The sequence below is a fragment of the Poromitra crassiceps genome, assembly GCF_964638095.1.
Source record: "Poromitra crassiceps genome assembly, chromosome: 18".
In the NCBI taxonomy this organism is placed as follows: Eukaryota; Metazoa; Chordata; class Actinopteri; order Beryciformes; family Melamphaidae; genus Poromitra; species Poromitra crassiceps.
The window spans coordinates 9,427,842-9,447,841 of NC_139636.1; the positions used below are offsets into that span (position 1 = coordinate 9,427,842).

Here is a 20,000-nt window from a genome sequence, read left to right on the forward strand (position 1 = left end):
CCTGCAACTCACATGCACACACACACACACACATCTGGCCAAAAGTCAGAAGCAGTGCGTAAGCATACTTTTTAAAGCCGTCGATGGCTGCTGCCCACTGCGGAGAGACATTTTGAGTGGACAGCCTATATCTCTCTTCTCAGTGTGGATATATATTTTTAAATGGTAGATAGTGATGTGACAGTGAAGAGGGGAAGTGGCAGCCTTGTGTGAGGTGGGATGTGAACTCACTGTGAACTGAAGGCAGGCAGCAGCTATACTGTAAGGCAGAGCAGTCAAAAGACCTGCTGACCATTAGAGCGTTCACATGGTGATGGCCGGTCATCAGTCATGTCACATGGCCCTCTGGTGTCACTTTCAATAGCCGTGCCATGGAAAAAGTTTGCCTCATTATTTTGTGATATGTGTCTGTGTGTGTGCATGTGTGGCCGCAGTGTCCTGGCCTGTTAAGGTGGACAGGTGTGATATGTGTCTGTGTGTGTGCATGTGTCTGTGTGTGTGCGTGTGTGTGTGTGTGTGTGTGTGTGTGTGTGTGTGTGTGCATGTGTCTGTGTGTGTGCATGTGTCTGTGTGTGTGCATGTGTCTGTGTGTGTGTGTGTGTGCATGTGTCTGTGTGTGTGCATGTGTGGCCGCAGTGTCCGGGCCTGTTAAGGTGGACAGGCCGTAACTCAGGGTGATAACAAGGAGAGGATCAGCCCCGAGCAGCACCGAGCTGGCCCTAATTATTTCACCGTCATTGCTCTCTCTCTCTCTCTCTCTCCCTCTCTCTCTCTCTCTCTCTTCTTTTGCTTTTTCCACAGGCATGGACACACAGACACACACACACACACACACACACACACACACACACACACACACACACACACACACACACAGGAGGGGACACGATTAGGCCGCTGTGAGTGACATGAAATCTAAAATGTGTTTTTGTTAATGACTCACACATTTCCTACCTTCCCCGCTGATTAGCAATCTCAAGTTTTGAAACGCTAACTTGTTTGGGTGTGTGTGTGTGAGAGAGGGGTGATGTGATTGGATGGGAGCGGGCGGTGTTGTTTGTGTGTGAGAGAGAGGGGTGATGTGATTGGATGGGAGCGGGCGGTTGGTGGAGGGAGGCAGTTAATCGTCTCATAAAAACCCCAGATGCAGATGCTGCGTCGTCTATAACTCCCCGCTTGGTATCAAATCTCTCAAATGGTTATCTTTCTGGATGAAAGGCGCGGGCCTTGTTCCCTCTGAATCTCAAATATTATAATAATATTTGAGGATTGTGCTCTCCTTCCTGAGCCTTCTTCATGAGGCACAGCACGCAGCTATCAGCTCAAACACGCCCGCCACCTTCCACATTACTCCTCCGATTCCTATCTTCTCTCATCATGGAAACTTGACATTTTGTTAAACGCAGAAAACTGTCTTCAGAAACACCTCACACAGGAAAACTTTAGTACTCGACAGAGATGGGGGGGGGAGCACAAATCCAATTTTGGTGGCTGTCAAAGAAAACGGAGCTAACGTAAATTTGTATGGATGATGTTGTTAGATAATTTGTACGGATGATGATGTTAGATGTCAAAGCATGGTGCGCCGTCAATGAGAGGCAGAGAAGTTTGGGCATCCTCAAGCGTGCCATTTTCCGTCTATATTATTCGTTCCGTCGATCATCTGATAGCGTTTTGGACAACGTTTGATTGATTTGTTGTTTTTGAATTGATATAACGCTAACGAGTAAAATAATTCAGTTGAGTTCTTTGATGATGAAGAGAAAAGTATAGAGCTTCAGAGAGGGGTTTTGTGCCGGGCCTGGATGATAGGCCTGTAATTCTTTAATTGGCAAAGAATCAAAGGGGGAAAATGTTTTTTTGGCATTATAAATTCAAATGAATGCTTGTGTTTGTGTGTGTGTGTGTGTGTGAGTGTGAGTGCGTGTGCGTGTGTGTGTGTGCGTGCGTGCATGTGTGTGTGTGTGTGTGTGTGCGCATGTGTGTGTGTGCGTGCGTGCGTGCATGGGTGTGTGTGTGGTGGGAAGCAGAGTCGTGTATATAGAAGAGTCGCGACATCTCATTCACTCCAATGGACCAGTTTTTTACTCTCAGCAGCACTGTCGAGTTGCAGCAAAATGGACAGTTTGTGTTGTACTTTGAAAGTTTTTTTTTTTTTTTAATCAAATTGTACATTATCAGCTTTATTTTAGCATTCAAAAGTAGCGCGAGACCCCTTCATGGCTGTTCATTGGCTAATGAGTCTCGCATTCTGGTCCTCCGCTGACACCACTCTCTCTCTAAATTGCTCTGGTGGGAGGGTGCTTTTCACTCACACAATCCCCAACCGTATATATTTACACTCGCTGAGAATTTGAGAGACAACTTTGAAATGTAAGTAAGTAACTTTGTATTTATTTTATCCCCTACCCCCTGTCCCTCAAAAGGCTGTGCCTTCTGCCAGGTCGCCATTGTAAATAAGAATTTGTTCTTAATGACTTCCCTGGTTAAATAAAGGTTAAATAAATAAATAAAATAAAAATGGTAAATGAGGTGCTGAGACAGCTGATGGAACAGCTGATCAGAAGCCAAAATGAGTGGGCCTCAGGCAAGTTCAAACTTGATGAAAACGTGGTAGCCACACCCCTCCACCTCCCCCCCCCACCCACTCCACCTCCACCTCTCCCCCCACTCCTCTCCAATCATAAGTGAGGGATTTATGTCACCCTAATCCATGTGTTGCACAGCTATTTCAACCCTGAGACAGCACTCTGAAGAAAGAGTTGTGATGGTGATGGAGAGGGGTGTGTTGAGACAGCACTCTGAAGAAAGACTTGTGATGGTGCCAGAGAGGGGTGTGTTGAGACAGCACTCTGAAGAAAGACGGTGGGTGTGTTGGGTTGTGATGGTGCCAGAGAGGGGTGGGTTCTGTTCTCTCATTGTCACCAGACTTCAAAGCCAACCTGCTCACCACGCTCTCTTCTGAAATCCCCCCAAAACCTGACAACATTAGAACAGCATCAAACGCTCCCTGGCTGCCTTTGAAATGACTCTGACACTGTTTGGCTCTGCAATTTGCAGGCCATAAAGAGCGCGCCCATGTTATTGAAATACATCTGAGGCTTGTAATGGGAATGGAAACTGAACTCATCTCTCATGCTCTGGTGTAGAATGAGAGTTGAATATTGAGATGGAGCCTTGTTTCCCTGCAGAGTAGGTGTTTGACTTTCTATCTCTCCCAGGGTCCCTTGTAGCGTTTCATTTTCCTCATCCTTCCTTACCTCTCCTCCTCTACTCTCCACTCCACTGCTCCTCCTCTCTTCTTCTCCTCTTCCAGCTGGCAGAAGACGATTGTGTCCAGAGGGAGGATTTAAAAAGGTCTGTAGCCAGAGAGATAAAAGATGCCACACCAAACATGTGCAAAGGTTAAGTGCATTGAATGAGTGAGATTTAAGTCATATTGATTTTATAGTCACGCAGGGCGAAACCACACAGACTTTTACAATTTTGCCTGGTCCTCGGGTGATGGGAGATGGAGGAGGTGGTGGTTTGGAGGTGAGTTTGGGTCACATGCAGGGCAACACAGGAGGGGAAGGGGGCGGGGCTGCTCACAGTGGACCGGATAGACAGACGTAGCATTATGTGTGACTAGAGTATGTAGAAGGTACAGGAATGTACCTGAGGGAGCACAGAGATGTGGACCAAGGCAGCTCAGCAGGCAAAGTAGTAAACAAAAAACTGGAAACGTGCGTAGCGTTTTGTGTGCCCGTGTACCCTTTTGAAGATATATTCTGTTTGTAACACTGCTGTGTACACGAATATATTACTTCGGGATTAAATACTATTCTTCAAAAATTCAGGAATGTACCTAAAATGGTACAAATGCTCCGTCGCCTGCTGTACCTTTAACATCGGTACATTGTTGTACCTTCTTGTTTGTACCTCTAAAAGAGCATTTCTGTACCCCTAGTGGCAACAATGTACCTTCTTGTTTGAACCTCTAAAAGAGCATTTCTGTACCCCTAGTGGCAACAATGTACCTTCTTGTTTGAACCTCTAAAAGAGCATTTCTGGTTTGACCAAGTAGAACTATTTTTTAGAAACATTTGACGAAATGCAGATGGAAAAACGAATGGTGGATGAAATTTGTATGCTGAATGTGGAAGGGGGCGTGGCTTTGGCTGTGACTTTTGGTGCTGTGTGTAGTCACAGCGACCATATGGGCTCAGATCTCAACCTGTTTCTCTCAGTCCCTGATGTGAAGCGCCAGTGAGCATACAGAGGAGAGACTTACACACATTCCTTCAGCTGGTCTTGAGCTCCACCAGAGTTTTCCTCCTTATGTTAAGCTGAGAGGATCTCATCCATAATGGATGCATCATGTAGGACATCTTCTTGACAGCCAAGCAGAGGCATTGTCCCCGAGGAACGCTAGAGAGAGACTCTCTTCTGTTCCTCCTCTTTAGCTGTTGTCACCATGATCTTACTACTTACTTGGTGTCTTAGAGTCTTGGCTGCAAGGAAACAAATATACACAACACCCCTGGTCCCAGAACAAGCTGCTGCATGAATATTGATAGCAGAGTGTCCCATACATCATGATGAATCCAAGCAATCCCTGATCTCCATATTGGAAATGAAAAATTATATAAGCCACAATAATGTCTGAAGAAAACGTGGAGATGTGAAATGTGAGGCTGGGGGATACGCCTTGTTGATTCCTATATATGCTGTTACCTGCTTTCGCTAATCAACAGCACACGTGCATCTCCACACGCACAGGATGCCAAGCAGTAGGAAGCCTCATGTGCGATGGAGGAAAAGAAGAGGTGAAGGGGGGGGGGGGGGGTGCGGGGGGAGGGGGTTGTCGGGGGCTGAGGCTCGGGGAGGATGTGGGGGGGGGGGGGGGGGGGTTGTCGGGTGCTGAGGCTGGGGGAGGATGTGTGTGTGTGTGTGGGGGGGGGGTTGTCGGGTGCTGAGGCTGGGGGAGGATGTGTGTGTGTGTGTGTGGGGGGGGGGGGTTTGTCGGGTGCTGAGGCTCGGGGAGGATGTAGGATCAAGTCGACACACCGAGGGGAGTGTGCGAGCCAGATAAAGAGAGGATGAACATGATGAGAAGGGATAAACCCTGGTAGAGTCCTTGGCGGTTTCTCCCTCAGTCAGACAAGACAGGCTCACACACACACACACACACACACACACACACACACACACACACACACACACACACAGGCTCACTCCTCACATCCACATAACTCACAGGTGACACTTTTCCATTTCCCAGTCCTCACTACTTTTATCTCACACAGCCCTGAAACGGCCCTACGTGCTTTCTAAATGCAACCAGCCATATAAAAGATACACGATAGACAAATGAGTCATGAATATTACATTGAGAATAGCGATCACTAACTTTTTCCTCAAAAAGCCCTTCGAGAACATCATCCGCCGAATTTATTACTGACAAATACATTGGCTTGATTTTATGGATCTCTCCGCTCTCTTCCAGGTATTTTCCTAATAGTGTGTATGCTGTTGCTTTCTTCCTCGGTGTGTGTAGTTTCTTGGATTATTCTGTTTACGAGGACATAAAACATGCGTCCTTTCTGTCCATTTCTTCCAGTGGAGTTTGACGACTGTGCGGGTAACGAAGGCGTGAGGTTCGAGGTGTCGGACCCCAGCTTCCACGTGGACGGGGATCTGACTCTGGTTCCTCGGCGGGACGTCCTGCGCAGCGAGCCGCTCATGTTCATCCACGGGGTCAGCGCACATGCAGACGACACGGCGCAAGTGGTCGTCACCGGATTGCCGGTTCAGTCGCCTCACACGCTCAGGGTGAGTAGAGCTTCTACTTAGCCTAGCCACGTGCTAATAAAAGAAACTTGAACTTATACTTGAGGAAATAGAACTGGCCCGTAATTTGAAAAGACTTAAAAATCTTAAATTTGGAAGCAGGCATGCTTTTTGTCAAATTAGGCTAGAGGCCCAAAAATATGACTTTTTTGGACCTTTTTGGGTTTTATAATGGGGAATTTTTCTTTAAATTTAACACTGCACAAAAAAGAATCTAAATCTATCAAACACAATGTTGGTGCTAATCTTTTAGATATAAACACACTGTGAGAATCCCACCAGAAACAAAAGATCACTTTGCATGTCATGTGATTTTGAGGACGAGGGTTAAGAAAGGCAACAGTTTCTGAGGAATGTGTTGTGAACACATGGCATGTTTAAAAGCTTCTTCCAATAAGACACGGGTTTGAGTTGTGGTCTACTGACCAGACTGACCAGACTGACCACTTCAGGATGCTGAGCTGTAAATCCCCAGATGCCTTGATGCTTCTTCCCCGTTAATCATGTGATCTGCCAAAGAGCAGCTTTCTTCTCATTACCACTGACCAGTTCCCACATCAGGACTTGTTCTTATTGAAATGTCTTTGTCTCAAACCTCTCTTTATTTCCTCTGTAATGCAGAGCGGAAACGTCCCAGGCTGAATTTATTGGCATAACAAATGTTCTGGTGGCAGAAAGTAATGATAAGTGCTGTGAGCGAAGGTGGAGACAATCACTTTTTAATTCCTCGCTGGGGGCTGTTAGCTGCTGTGACACAAGCCCAGAGGGACAGAAGCAGCTGATGAACGATTTCTATTAGGAGCAAAACTCTGAATTCAAACACTCATTTATTCCCCTTTTTCACAAGAGATCAATATGTGAATTAATGGAAGAATGCATTTCAATTTAACAAATGCATGCACCAAGAGATGGACGTTTTTCTATATATTATTCTCTGTTGTTTTGGCTGTTATGCAGAACAACAGCACATTTTCTTGCCTTCGGGGGCAGAAACAAGCACCATTCACATGTAACAACTGATAAGAGGAAAAGAGTCCAAAAGCCCATTTATTTTGCTTTTGTTGAGTTTCACCCATTTCTGCACATGGAATGAAATGTGTTGCATCCTGAGCAAAACCCTCATCCAGCAACGACAAATAGATTTTTCTCTCACGAGGCTTTCAATGTTCAGTAGTCTAAGGCTTTCTGACTAAGATGTGACATCTTGCTACCGCAGCACAACAGCTCACAATATACACAACACAAATAATCTCTCTCTCTCTCTTCCCTTCCATCACACTCACTCTATCTCTCCTTTGCTTGTTCACTAGCTGGCATATTATGTGTACTGCCTGTGTCTGTTGTATTATTTCCTCCTCGCCCTCCATCTTTCACACCAATTGTTTAATATCCATTAATTATAATATAATATAATATAATATAATATAATATAATATAATATAATATAATATAAATTAAACATTTTTGTGAGCTGTTATGTGTGGGAGTGAGTAGATACTGGAGAGAAAGCCAAACGGTTCCACTACAGCATCATTTACAACACCAGCACCAAACTTCTACCTTGACCTAAAACCAATAAGAGATAAAGCCATACGACTAATTAGCATGCACATGTTGTGTTTAATGATGTTCAACTTGTACACTGTTGTCACATGATGACAGGCGGTGTTTTGACTGACCGAGGTGCGTTCAACAATCCTTTCATAATAGGAAGTTGGAAAAATGGACAATGGAATGTAGCTTCTGTTCAATGAACATTCCAAACTACTACACACACACACACACATACACACACACACGCACGCACACACACACACACACACACACACACGCACGCATTAGCACTTTGACACAAATTAATTGGCATGCTAATTAATTGAGCTAATTAAACTTAGTGCATCCCCATTCTGCCTGCTAATGCTGTCGTCTCTGATGCTTTGTTGAATATACCTAACGTCGGGTAACAGTGTGCTGTCAACACCTCAGAGGATTAGTGGAATTTGTGTGTGAACAAATCTGTCGGTGTGACTTTTTACTTCTAATTGGATTCTAACTGATTCTACAGTAAATCGAGAACAATTAAAATCACAATCTATTCATGTAATTCATGTCATTACCTGCACAGCAGAATTATGCAATAGCTCAATCCATATTCACTGTCTGTGTATCACTGTGTAACACTGGGTGACACTGGGTGACACTGGCCATGGTGTTAGTATCTATCTGTGTATCACTGTGTAAACAGTAAACACTGGGTGACACTGGCCATGGTGTTAGTATCTATCTCTCACTATAGGTCTCCAACACAGTGTCAACAATGAGTAAAGGCACGTCTCAATATCATTTAGCATTGAGAGTGAAGATGGCAGAATGGACATGGACTGAGTTTGCTGGCACAGTAACTCTGCTCTGTCAATGACAAAGGCTCCATCAGTCTCTCTCTCTGCCAAACACACACACACACACACACACACACACACACACACACACGTACGTGCGCGCACGCGTACACAAATAGATACACAGGCATTATACACTCCTTGCACTTCTTGCATGGTCTCACCTCTGATTGCCCAAATACAGAATATTCAAATCTTCTTGACGCGTTCTGAGATCAGAGTTCTTTCCCCGTGAGTTCATGACACTTTCAGCTCTGTACTCTGAGGTGATGATAATGATGATCCAAGAGAGAGAGAGACACACACACAGAGAGAGACACACAGAGAGAGAGACAGAGAGACAGAGAGAGGGAAGCAAATGTATAAAGGATGAATGAGGGGTGATGGTGTGGCAGTAATCTCTGAACAGAACACATTAAAGATTCACGACTAGCTTCTCTGAGGGTGTCATCAAGCTGTAAGAAAGTGATTCATCATCACACCTGCAGAGGAAGCCAGCCAGCTCCAAAAAAAGGAGGTGGGAGAAAGAGAAGGCGAGGCAGCAGACTAGAAAATGCAAGTTATCTTTCCCAGCATGCCCTGCGGTGAGCTGTCCGTGGTGAACGGGTGTATCGACTTGAACGCGCTCGTCAATACCCCTCGCAGCAGGATCCACCTGCAGAACATTGATAGGTTCTTAAAGCTCCAGACACAGACCTGATAGCATGTTCCATCTTAGCTGTAACTTAGGCGTTGCCAGGCTGTCCCTCTCCCACCTACCCTGCTTTACACATATAGTCCAGCTGACACCTGCAGTGCATGATGGGATTGACGCGGCCGTCATACCTCAGACTAGCTGATTCCTTTCTCTTTTTTTTTTTTACAGGCAGCGGTTAAAAGTCCATTGAGTCACTTGTAAACCAATCACAGACAGATACACACATCACCGGCTGTGCTGTTTAGACACATAATAGGTCTCTGTAGGCTCTGTTTAACCCCTTCTGATCTGCCTCTGGGGCTCTGTGCCTTTGGACATTTGGAAGGTCACCCCCCAGTGGGTTTGATAACGGCGGCCATTCCGGAGAGCGCTCGGTGTGTCTGTGGGTTGTTCTGCTCGGCTTGCGTTTATGATGACCGTGTGTGTGTGTGTGTGTGTGTGTGTGTGTGTGTGTGTGTGTGTGTGTGTGTGTGTGTGTGTGTGTGTGTGTGTGTGTGTGTGTGTGTGTGTATGGGTTGTTCTGCTTGGCTTGTATTTGTGATGACCATTTCATTGTTTCTTTGTGTTCTGTCCCACCTTTGGAGCCTGCTGGGAAGTGGGGCGGGTGTGTTTGTGATGACCATGTGTGTGTGTGTGTGTGTGTGTGTGTGTGTGGGTTGTGCTGCTCGGCTTGTGTTTGTGATGACTGTGTGTGCGTGTGTGTGTGTGTGTGTGTGTAAGTGGGTTGTCTTACTCGGCTTGTGTTTGTGGTGACTGTGTGTGTGTGACTGTGTGTGTGTGTGTGTGTGTGTGTGTGTGTGTGTGTGTGTGTGTGGGTTGTTCTACTCGGCTTGTTTTTGTGATGACCGTCTATGTGTGTGTGTGTGTGTGGGTTGTTCTACTCGGCTTGTGTTTGTGATGACCGTGTGTGTGTGTGTGTGTGTGTGTGTGTGTGTGTTGGTGTCAGAGGGGTCTCCTGGCTAGCGGCGGCGGTGCAGTTGCCCTCTCCGTGTCTGAGTGCAGCACTCTGCACTGTAAACAAATGGCTCAGTGTTTACCGCCTACCTGCTCCTTCTGTCATCCTGACAGGGGTGAGAGCACTACCACACTACCACACTCGCACTCAGCCAGGAGGAACAGCATGGTCAGCAGTAAACACACACAAACACGCACGCACGCACACACGCACGCGCACACACACACACACACACACACACACACACACACACACACACACACACACACACACACACACACACACACACACACACACACACACACACGTGCACAGCCATGTGCATACGCATTTTGTCAATAAAATGCTGCACTATAGGCCGATAAAAAGGGGAAGGACAAAGGAGAGGAGAGACTATTTCCGATGCAAATTAAATCCCAGCCACACATTTCATTTTGTAGCAGTTGTTACTGGAGCTGTTTTTTTCTTTTCTTCCTGTCATTGTTTTTTGTGTGTTTTTTTTACTATTTGCTGAACTATTTGAACAGTGTCTGCTCTTCTGCTGCTGCTGCTGCTGACGTGAGGCAGCATGGAGCCGACCAAGGATTAAGAAAGCTTCAAGTACATAGGGAGGACGTGACAGAGGCAGATGGAGGGCAAAGGAACAAACAAAGATTGGGTGGTGACCGCAGGCAACACTTGATGCTCGGTGCGCACAACAGGCCCGGTGGGATTGGGATTGGATTCCTGATTGAAAACATTGATGTAAAACAACCTGGTTGGGTTTAGGCAAGTAAAACAAGTTGACTTAAGGTTGAAATGTAGACTTTGGACATGTTTTACGGCTCCACCAGCCTGCCCATTACACCCCAAGTGGCCGTTCAGACCATTATGCTGAAGCAACGCTCAACCTAAGCTCAACCTACGCTGAACCCACAAGTTTCATTTAGGCGTCCTTGTTAACAAGCGAGGCCGTTCATACCACCGGCGCGCGTGTGTCACGCTGAAGCCACGCTCACACCTTGCTCACGCCATCCAGTCCTATTTTCCAAGCGTGAAGCTTGAAGCTGCCATGCATGAAGTGAATGGAGGGGGGGAGGGGGCGCTGAGGAGAGGAGAGTGTCTGGTGTGAACGGTTCAGCGTGAGCTCACGTTCAGCGTGAGTCAAGCATCAGTTCTGCCTATGAACAAAGGCTAAGCGGCGCTCTGGCTTATTTGAATGTTGTTCTCACTCCAGACTCGTCTCACATCACCGCTTTGTCAAGGGCCTTTGGCGACCTCCGTAACTCTCCTCGGAGCCTCTGGCATTTTATGGAACGTGCAACACTGCCAAGACTGTCCTCCCCTGCAGGTTGTCACCTTCATGTTAGCTGCCATGTTGTCAGCTTCTCGCTCATGGTGTCAGTAACAGACACCCTTTTTCCTTCAACATGCACGCCGGCAGAAGGGCTCTGACTGCATCAGTGATCACAACGTGAAACAGAGAGAGCGGAAAAACACTCTCACTATATTATAACAGCCTTTTGTTTGCAACAGCTGGCGGTTGGAAGATGAAATTTCATTATTCTGTTGTGTTCTCAAGAGCGGAAATAACATTTCAAATTGCCTCCCTGTGCACGAACAATGTAACTGCTTAGTGAAAACCTTGTCATCTTTCATTTGTTCATTTCCACTGTCTCCCCTCACATCTCTGTTGCGCTTTCTCTGACACTCTTTGTGCTTTTCCCCTTCTGCCCCTTCCCATCATTAACACCAGGGCTGGGCTGGGGGGGGGTCGGTGGGGTGTCATTGTTCAAGAATTTCAATTAAGTTGCTACAGGGACAGTTAGTTCATGTCAGAGGACATATCATTTGAGGTTTGCTGGGCGTCGGGGTAGTGTAGCAGTAGATTGCCTGCCTACCAACGCGAGGAGTGCAGGTTCGCATCCTCGTGTTACCTCCGGCTTGGTCGGGCGTCCATACGGGCACGATTGGCTGGTGTCTGCGGGAGGGAAGCCGGATCGAGGGTATTTGTCCATGTCTCGGAGGAAGCATGGTGCTAGTCTCGGTTCTCCCCAGATCGGCAGAGGGTGGAGCAGTGACCAGGGCAGCAGGGGGATCTAATCCTCTCAGCAGAGGCCATGGTGCAGCTATCAAACAGACATACAAATCTAGAAATAAGATGTCTGGAGTGAAGAGGCATGTTCATGTTGGGAGCGCTTCAAAGGTTTGAATCTTGGATCGAACATGATTTCTGATTTGCAGGAATCTGAGCCAGTTTGTGTCTGGCAACTCAAACTTCCTTTTCAGTAGATCAAAGGATGCAAAATGACCATCTATGTATAGGTCACCAGCCAGCATGTTGAGTGTGAACTGAAGTTGACTGACATGGCTGCTCTGTGTTGCAGGACGTCCTGGCTCTGGGTTCCACGCTGCCCTACAGATCTAAGAGATCCCTGCTGATCCCTCCTATGGTCGTCACTGAGAACCAGAGAGCTCCCTTTCCCAGGAACATTGGCCGGGTAAGAAACACGCAACCTCACTGTTCACTCACTTCAGCTTGCTTTACCAACACAACCTCACTGTTCACTCACTTCAGCTTGATTTTCCACACACCATACACCCCTGGTGGCGGTATAGTGCCCTTGGAAACTAGTAACATCTGTATGAACATTTTCTCCCATCCGTTAATTTTTAGTAGCCTTAACTTCCAGCTCATTTTATTTCGGAAAGTCATTTGACCTTGTGGGATTTGAGTTTCAGTTGAGCTTGGCTCTCTCTGTGAGCTCAGTAATTAATGTGGTCAGATAAAAGTTCATTAAACAACAACACACTAATACAGTTGTGATACAGTTATTACTTATTTAGTACTGCAGCACACAAGGTACCGCAGCAGTACTGTACCTTGGAAACGCAGCAGTAAAGTGGCCAAACTCAATCAGTAACATGTGAGACCAAGGTTATCCACACTATAACATCAACACACACACACACACACACACACACACACACACACAAATCTGCAAGAGTGCTGAAATTGAAACCAATGAAGCTACAGAGATGTGACAGCTGTCCCGCTAATGTAATGTGCTACAGTACAAAACAACTGGCAGTGCCAAGCAAACACACAAACCATATGGCTGTCTGTTGAGAACATGAGGCAAGACACTGTGGCAGGAGTCAATTCAGACATCAAAATACAAAAGCTATTAAATCACAATTTAGGCTAATCTTTAGTTTGTAACAGCAACAACAACAGGGATAGTTAGGTGGCCTAATGTTAGCTATGCTTTTGCATGTCAGATGAATGCCCTTGCCATGGTGTTGGTTGGCCCACTTGCAACAGAAGGTTGTTCACATTCACTTGTGCAAAAGGAGCACGCTTACTCATGTCATCACTACCCACACATGGACTGAATTTAGCTGCAAATCCATGGAGTTAATCTCTGTCAATGCCCATTAACCTGTAGCAGTTTATATAACTTCATGTGCTGGGAGCCGATGCCCGCTGCCTTGCTCCTGAGTCTCCTTGGAGCCCTGTGGTCGACCCAAACGTTTCCTTGTGGCCCCCACGTACCACTCTGCTTTGACCTCTTTGTGTGTTACAGCTTTGATGTATCTCTGTGTGTCAAACGTATTTGTTGTAGATACGTTTGAGCACCGCACGATCAACCGCATCTCCCCAATGCGTGGAGAGACCCAGATAAAAAAAAAGATATCCCACACTGAGCCTTGGAAATAACAAATAATTGTACCCTGGAGAGCACAGCCATATGCATGGCAGCATGGAGCCTGGTTCTCCAGCTCGTACCAACACCACGCTCTAAATCAAAGGTGTCAAACATGTGGCCCAGGGGGCCAGAACCGGCCCGCCAAAGGGTCCAATCCGGCCCACAGGATGACTTTGCAAAGTGTAAAAATGGTGATGTGATGCACTTGTGAAGGCTCCGCTGGCTGCGGTACGGCTCCGTGCAGCTGCCTGAACAGACCCACACACCCATGTGATCTGTCAGACGCGTGCGGGATCCAACAGGTGCCTATTTTTTTCCCGTACTGAGTCTGTTTCAGCAGCAGGACCAGATCCACATGGAGCCGTACCGCAGCCGGTGGACATTAGCCTTAAGAGGTACCAGGTTTCAGGAGCTAGTTAAATGTTAAGTAGCATATTCATGTTGTCTGTGTTCATAACTAAATAGAAAAACAATTTTCATTACCCTTGGCCTTGACTATAGAGAATTGCACATTTGCCGTCAATTGTCATGCACAGTTACACAGTAGATTTAATTATTTCTTTGATGGTAGCTGAGAGAACGTGAAAATGTGTAATTCTACACTAAAAGAAATGGTAACATTTAGATTTTTTTTAATTTATAGGTTATTATTGATTTTGTATATATATATATATTTTATATACAATGTATATATATTTTTTGAGACCAAATTGGGTCGCATGTGGTCCATGAACTAAAATGGGTTTGACTTCCCTGCAAATGATCCCTGTGAAGCGCTATGAGGGCCTGGAGGTGCCAGCTCAGTAGTGCAGGACAGTGGCTTTGGTGTGGCTGTTGTTGTCGTTTGGAGGGCGGGGCACACATAGTCCACATGTAGAGGGATGGATGAGCGGATCTCTCCACCAGTGCACAGCAGGGACAGAGGAGCACAGAGAAGAGAAGACAGAGAAGACTCAGCAGATAAGTTTGGTCCACAGGGGACAGGAGTTATCAGTAGGTGTTACAGGGCTGCTGGGGATCACACACTCACTGCACTAAGCCTCACATTACACGGCCTGGTGAAAGGTGTACCATGTAGGCAACTGTGAAATCGCACAAATCAAGATCAAGATTGATTGATTGATTGATTGATTGATTGATTTTACGCAAAGGGTAGCTGTTGAAGACCCCACTCAATATAACAAACAGTTTTAGGATCACTAAATACATTGTCAGGAAACCAAGCTTGTTTTCACTGGTTTCAGTTAAACTCTGAACTTTCAGGGCGATTTTCTCAGAATGTTCCTTTTAGTACCAGCGTTCAAATAATATAAGTACATATTATCTTCTTCAACTATTTTCAGATTTCAATGTATGACACATCATCTGAAAGCGAAATGCCCTTGGCCTACTTGGGGACCAAAACACCAGTCCCCGTCACATACAGTATGCCACACAAATTATTCTCTCTCTCTCGCTCCCTCTCTCTCTCGATCTCTCTCTCTCTCTCTCTCGATCTCTCTCTCCCACCACTGTCCTTCCTTTCACTCTTTCCCTCCGATCCCTCCCTCTCACGTTCCCTCCATCCTGCCTTCATCCCTTTATCCATCTCTCCATGCCTCCCCACAGTCAGCTTTGCATGAGAAGACGGCCTAATGCAGGCAGTTTTACCCGATAGGAGCTATACATCGGAGACTGGAGCAAATTGATTTTTCCACACCAATAGCTCTCGTTTCCTTATGCAACCTACCACTTCCATATGGCAGCCATTCATTTTTCATGCTCCCCGCCTCCTCCTGGTGAGATGGGCAGCAGGGAGATGGGAGATTGTGAGGGCCAGACACGACGTGTGTGCGTGTGCGTGTGCGTGTGCGTGTGCGTGTGTGTGTGTGTGTGTGCGCGCGCGTGTGCATGTGCGTGTGTGCGTGCGACCGTGTGTGTCTCTCTCTCAGCAGGACTCCCAGTGGGGGGGTAGTCACCTTGTTGTATCTGTCACACCTCCTGCTGGCTGTGGACTTGTTCTCACACAGAGGTCTCTACCCTGCCCTCCCTCTGGGGGCCACAAGCAGCCACCACTGATACCATGTGTCCATTTAGCAAGAAAAGCGTACTGTACCTCAAGTTCAAATTGTATTTATTTATTCCAACACAGTCTACAGAAAATTGTGAAATAGTAACATTCGTCCACAGTAAAAAACGTTACAGTTTAACAATAACGGCTCTAAATTGTTAGATGGTAATTTTTTTTTAATGGTACTGTAGGTTTTAAAGGGGTGGGAATTTTGAGAGGGGTGGGAATTTCGGAGACCCCGAAAGGGGGTCCTGACCCCCCCTAACCCTAACCCAGACCCTAACCCTAACCAAAAACCCACAATTTTTTTTTACCCTCTAACAATTTTAGAGCCGTTGTTGTTCAACTGTAAGGTTTTTCACTGTGGACAAATGTTACTATTTCACAATTTTCTGGAGACTGGGCTGATTTATTCACGATGATAGACAGGATTGTAAAAATTCTGTCCTCATAAATTATTACCCGTAATTTTATTTGTATGTTTTTAATGATAATAATGAGCCATAGCCTATTTAATAGCATTTAATTTTCACAATAACATTTAGGCCTAATATGCAGAAGAAGATTACATTTATTATTGGGTCCCATCACACAACACATGACACATGACACATGACATGATATTACTGCTCCAATAAAGCACTGCTGGCTGGAGGAGAGAGGGCCTGCTTTGGCTGTAGCCACAGCTAATATAGCGTGGAGAATATAGACTGTCTGCTACCTCTGTTCCACTGTTTTTATATAGCAAGGAGAATAGACTGTCTGCCACCTCTGTTCCACTGTTTCTGTACAGAGAGCATCCTGATTCACTCTGCCTGTCAGTCTGTCTCCTTCAAGCCCTCTGTCTCCTCTTCTACTGCTATTTCTTCCTTCCTCCATTTGTTATTCTCTGTCTCTCTCTCTTCTTATCTCAGTCTTTTTTCACACTCTCTCTTCTTTCCACCAGGAGAAATTATTATTCCAAACCACCACCATCAGCTTCAAAGCAGGACGTGGGCAAGTCGTGTTGTGAGATGTAGCGATGTCGGAGCGCCGGTGGCCTCGTTCGTTTAGAGAAATTGATTCTCTTAATTGTCTCAGGAAGAGCAGAGCGATCCTGCCTTTAACTTCCCCTCTGTTTTGTCCACATGTTCATCAGGCTCCGTTTGTGGCCGATGTTCACCGGCAGTGAACTCGTACGGTGCGACGCTAAAACATTTCACGTGCCCGGACCACCGATGCATCAAGCAGATGTGAAATCCATTTTGATGAGAAGACCGGAAAACCCCCCGCCTGAAAGACAGCATGCTTGCGTGAGCTTACAGAGTGGCGGAGACACGTGACCCTGCCTGAAAGACAGCATGCTTGCGTGAGCTTACAGAGTGGCGGAGACACGTGACCCCGCCTGAAAGACAGCATGCTTGCGTGAGCTTACAGAGTGGCGGAGACACGTGACCCCGCCTGAAAGACAGCATGCTTGCGTGAGCTTACAGAGTGAAGGAGATGCGTGACCCCGCCTGAAAGACAGCATGCTTGCGTGAGCTTACAGAGTGGAGGAGACATGTGACCCCGCGTGAAAGACATCATGCTTGCGTGAGCTTACAGAGTGGAGGAGACATGTCACCCCGCCTGAAAGACAGCATGCTTGCGTGAGTTTAGACGGAGGAGATGGAGTGATTGTTCAACCTGCCTGAGTGAAGGTAACAAAGGCAGCGCCTCTCCATGGCTGCAGGCATCACAATCAGACCTCATTACAATCAGACCTCATAATTCTCCCTCATATTCTTTCTTTCACCAACTCTTTTTGGTCGTGTTTTGATTACGTGCTTGTGTGATTTGTGATTGTCTCTAAAGTGCTGCAATTTTCACCTTCAGTTGTTGCATTGAAAGAAATGTAACAAAAGAACAAGAAAAGAATAGTACAAGGAGCCGTTGGAATGCGCTGATAAAAGTTTTGGTAATTTTTTTGTAAAGCAGTTATTTCCCATAATGCATCTTCTCTTCCAACCTCTCAGCCTGTTGGACCCTCTTGACACAGCAGAGATGCTTATTGACACTCTTGACTCTTCCTGCTGCTGTTTATCTTTCTTTTCCCTAACAAGGGTCCCTCTTCATTGCTGTCCTTCTCAGGGACTGACCTGATTGGCTGAGGAGCTGAGGTGGTTGAGAGCTAAATGATTAGCTGTAACCTGTGCTAACCAATCAAAGCTGGCCTCTGGTTGATCCCACCCTCCCACGTCTTTGCCAGCCTCTCCACCTCTCCTTGTCCCTCTAATTAGCAGGACAACCAGGCAGAGCACCTGCTGTCTGCTCCAGGCCTGGCATGCATATCAACACACACATACACTTACACATTCACACACATTATACATTTGTGTGTATGTAAGACTCAGACACACACACACACACACAAACACGCGCCGGCGGGCACGCACAATCAGACCATCTCTTCACCTCTCTCTCTCGCTCTCTCTCTCTCTCTCCCCCTCTCTCTCTCTGTTCTCTCTGGCCTGGTCCCAGGAGTCCTTTCATGGCCAGTCATTGTCATTAGCAGCTGTATGACCTTGATATGGATGACTGAAGTCACACACACAAACGCACACGCACACACACACACACACACACACACACACACACAATAATGACTGGGAGCTCCTTTGGGCCGTCTTTACACAATCTATACACTCCACTGACAGCTACCATTTTTCTCCTGGCACAGAAACACACTCTTATTCTACACTATTTTTGTGAGGTACGTACACGACCAAACTTTTGGAGAGAATGTGTGTGTGTGTGTGTGTGTGTGTGTGTGTGTGTGTGTGTGTGTGTGTGTGTGTGTGTGTGTGTGTGTGTGTGTGTGTGTGTGCGCGCGTGCGTGCGTGCGTGCGCACACACACACACATCCACGTGACGATTGTTTTGCAGCACTGTCCCGAGGTGCTACCTCCTGTCATGGTCTCGGAGCACGGTGTGCCCAGCACTCTTTCATGTCTGCCCGGCTGTGATGAAAGCTGACAGAGAGACGTGAGACTCTCCCCTCTGGTCTCACACACACACACACACACACATGCACGCACACAAACACACACACAAACACACACACACACACACACACACACACACACACACACTTGCATGCACGGCGCATGCACACACACAAACACACACACACACAGGGAGACACACTCAGCAGAGACAACCATTGGGTGCACGTCGGTGTGCCAGCACGTGCACAAGTCTGTGTGTGTGTGTGTGTGTGTGTGTGTGTGTGTGTGTGTGTTTATCACACTGCTCCACCACAGAGATGTCTCCTAATCACACCAAACTTCTCCTGACACTTCAGTCCCTCTTCACCTGAAGTTACATGTCTTCATCAGCCATCTTTCCCTCTCTCTCTGTCTCACACACAGTCAACTTCACCTGAAGTTACATGTCTTCATCAGCCATCTTTCCCTCTCTCTCTGTCTCACACACAGTCAACACAGTGTCATCTCTCTCTCTCTCTGTCTCACACACAGTCAACACAGTGTCATCTCTCTCTCTCTCTGTCTCACACACAGTCAACTTCGTGTCATCTCTCTCTTTCTCTGTCACACAGCAGAGCATGTGCTTTTATTCTGAAAGATTCTGTCAGGAAGTCCGAGTGATTCTCCCTGTCAGAGCGCTGCCTGTGGAAAAATAGTGAGTGTTGATAATATACAGTCAGTGGTTGAGATGGACAAGCTAAAAGCTAGCAAAGGCAGAGCTTTGGAAAGTTCCCAATGTTGAAAGTTAAAGTCTAATAGTTTTGCCTGATTGTGGATTTAGCTGGTTGGCGAAGATTTGTGACCTGTGAGGAATGACACCTTATTCAATGCCGCTAAATAGCGAGTCTGTTTTTATTTCGATATGCTTGAGTGACATGTTTCAGTTTGTGGGCATTGTTGCTGTTGGCAATTAAACAAAAAAATAAGCATTTCTTATTATTGTGGCAAGTTGGATTTTGCTACGGTAGTCAAGTGTTAGGGTTAGGGTTCATAGTCTACCTTCAAGCTGCTGTGTGTTTACAAACAACAACCAAGACTCCTGCTTCATAAGTCCGGTTTAAATCCACCTGTTTTTATGCAAAATTTAAATTTGCGTGTGGAAACGCTGCAAAATTCGCAAAAGCCTCCAAATATCGCAAACAAGTTTTCACGCTTGAGGGAGGTGGAAAAGTCGGGTGTATCGATAGAAGGAAAATGCGATATGTGCAGTGGAAACAGTTTAAGCGATATTTGTCTCTCCTTTCAAAAACCACACAGTTTGCCTTGATCACTGCAAAACATGACATGCCGTGTAGGTGTAGTCTACCCACAATGGGGCTACACACGGTAAATAATGGTAAATATGCAGCACAATACCCAAAACTTTAAATGAA

The 20,000-nt window shown here is 46.3% G+C and overlaps 1 protein-coding gene across 1 annotated transcript in view; it reads left to right on the forward strand.

The window, feature by feature from the left end:
- The window catches only part of LOC310792915 (cadherin-13-like), a gene marked incomplete at both ends in the record, with an annotated part of 254,334 nt that overhangs the window by 18,651 nt on the left and 215,683 nt on the right, over nucleotides 1-20,000 (forward strand). Inside the window, 2 exons of the mRNA XM_083654682.1 lie at nucleotides 5,603-5,814; nucleotides 12,250-12,363. Of these exons, the coding sequence (XP_083510808.1) occupies nucleotides 5,603-5,814; nucleotides 12,250-12,363 (326 nt within the window). The remainder of the gene's footprint in view (nucleotides 1-5,602; nucleotides 5,815-12,249; nucleotides 12,364-20,000) is intronic.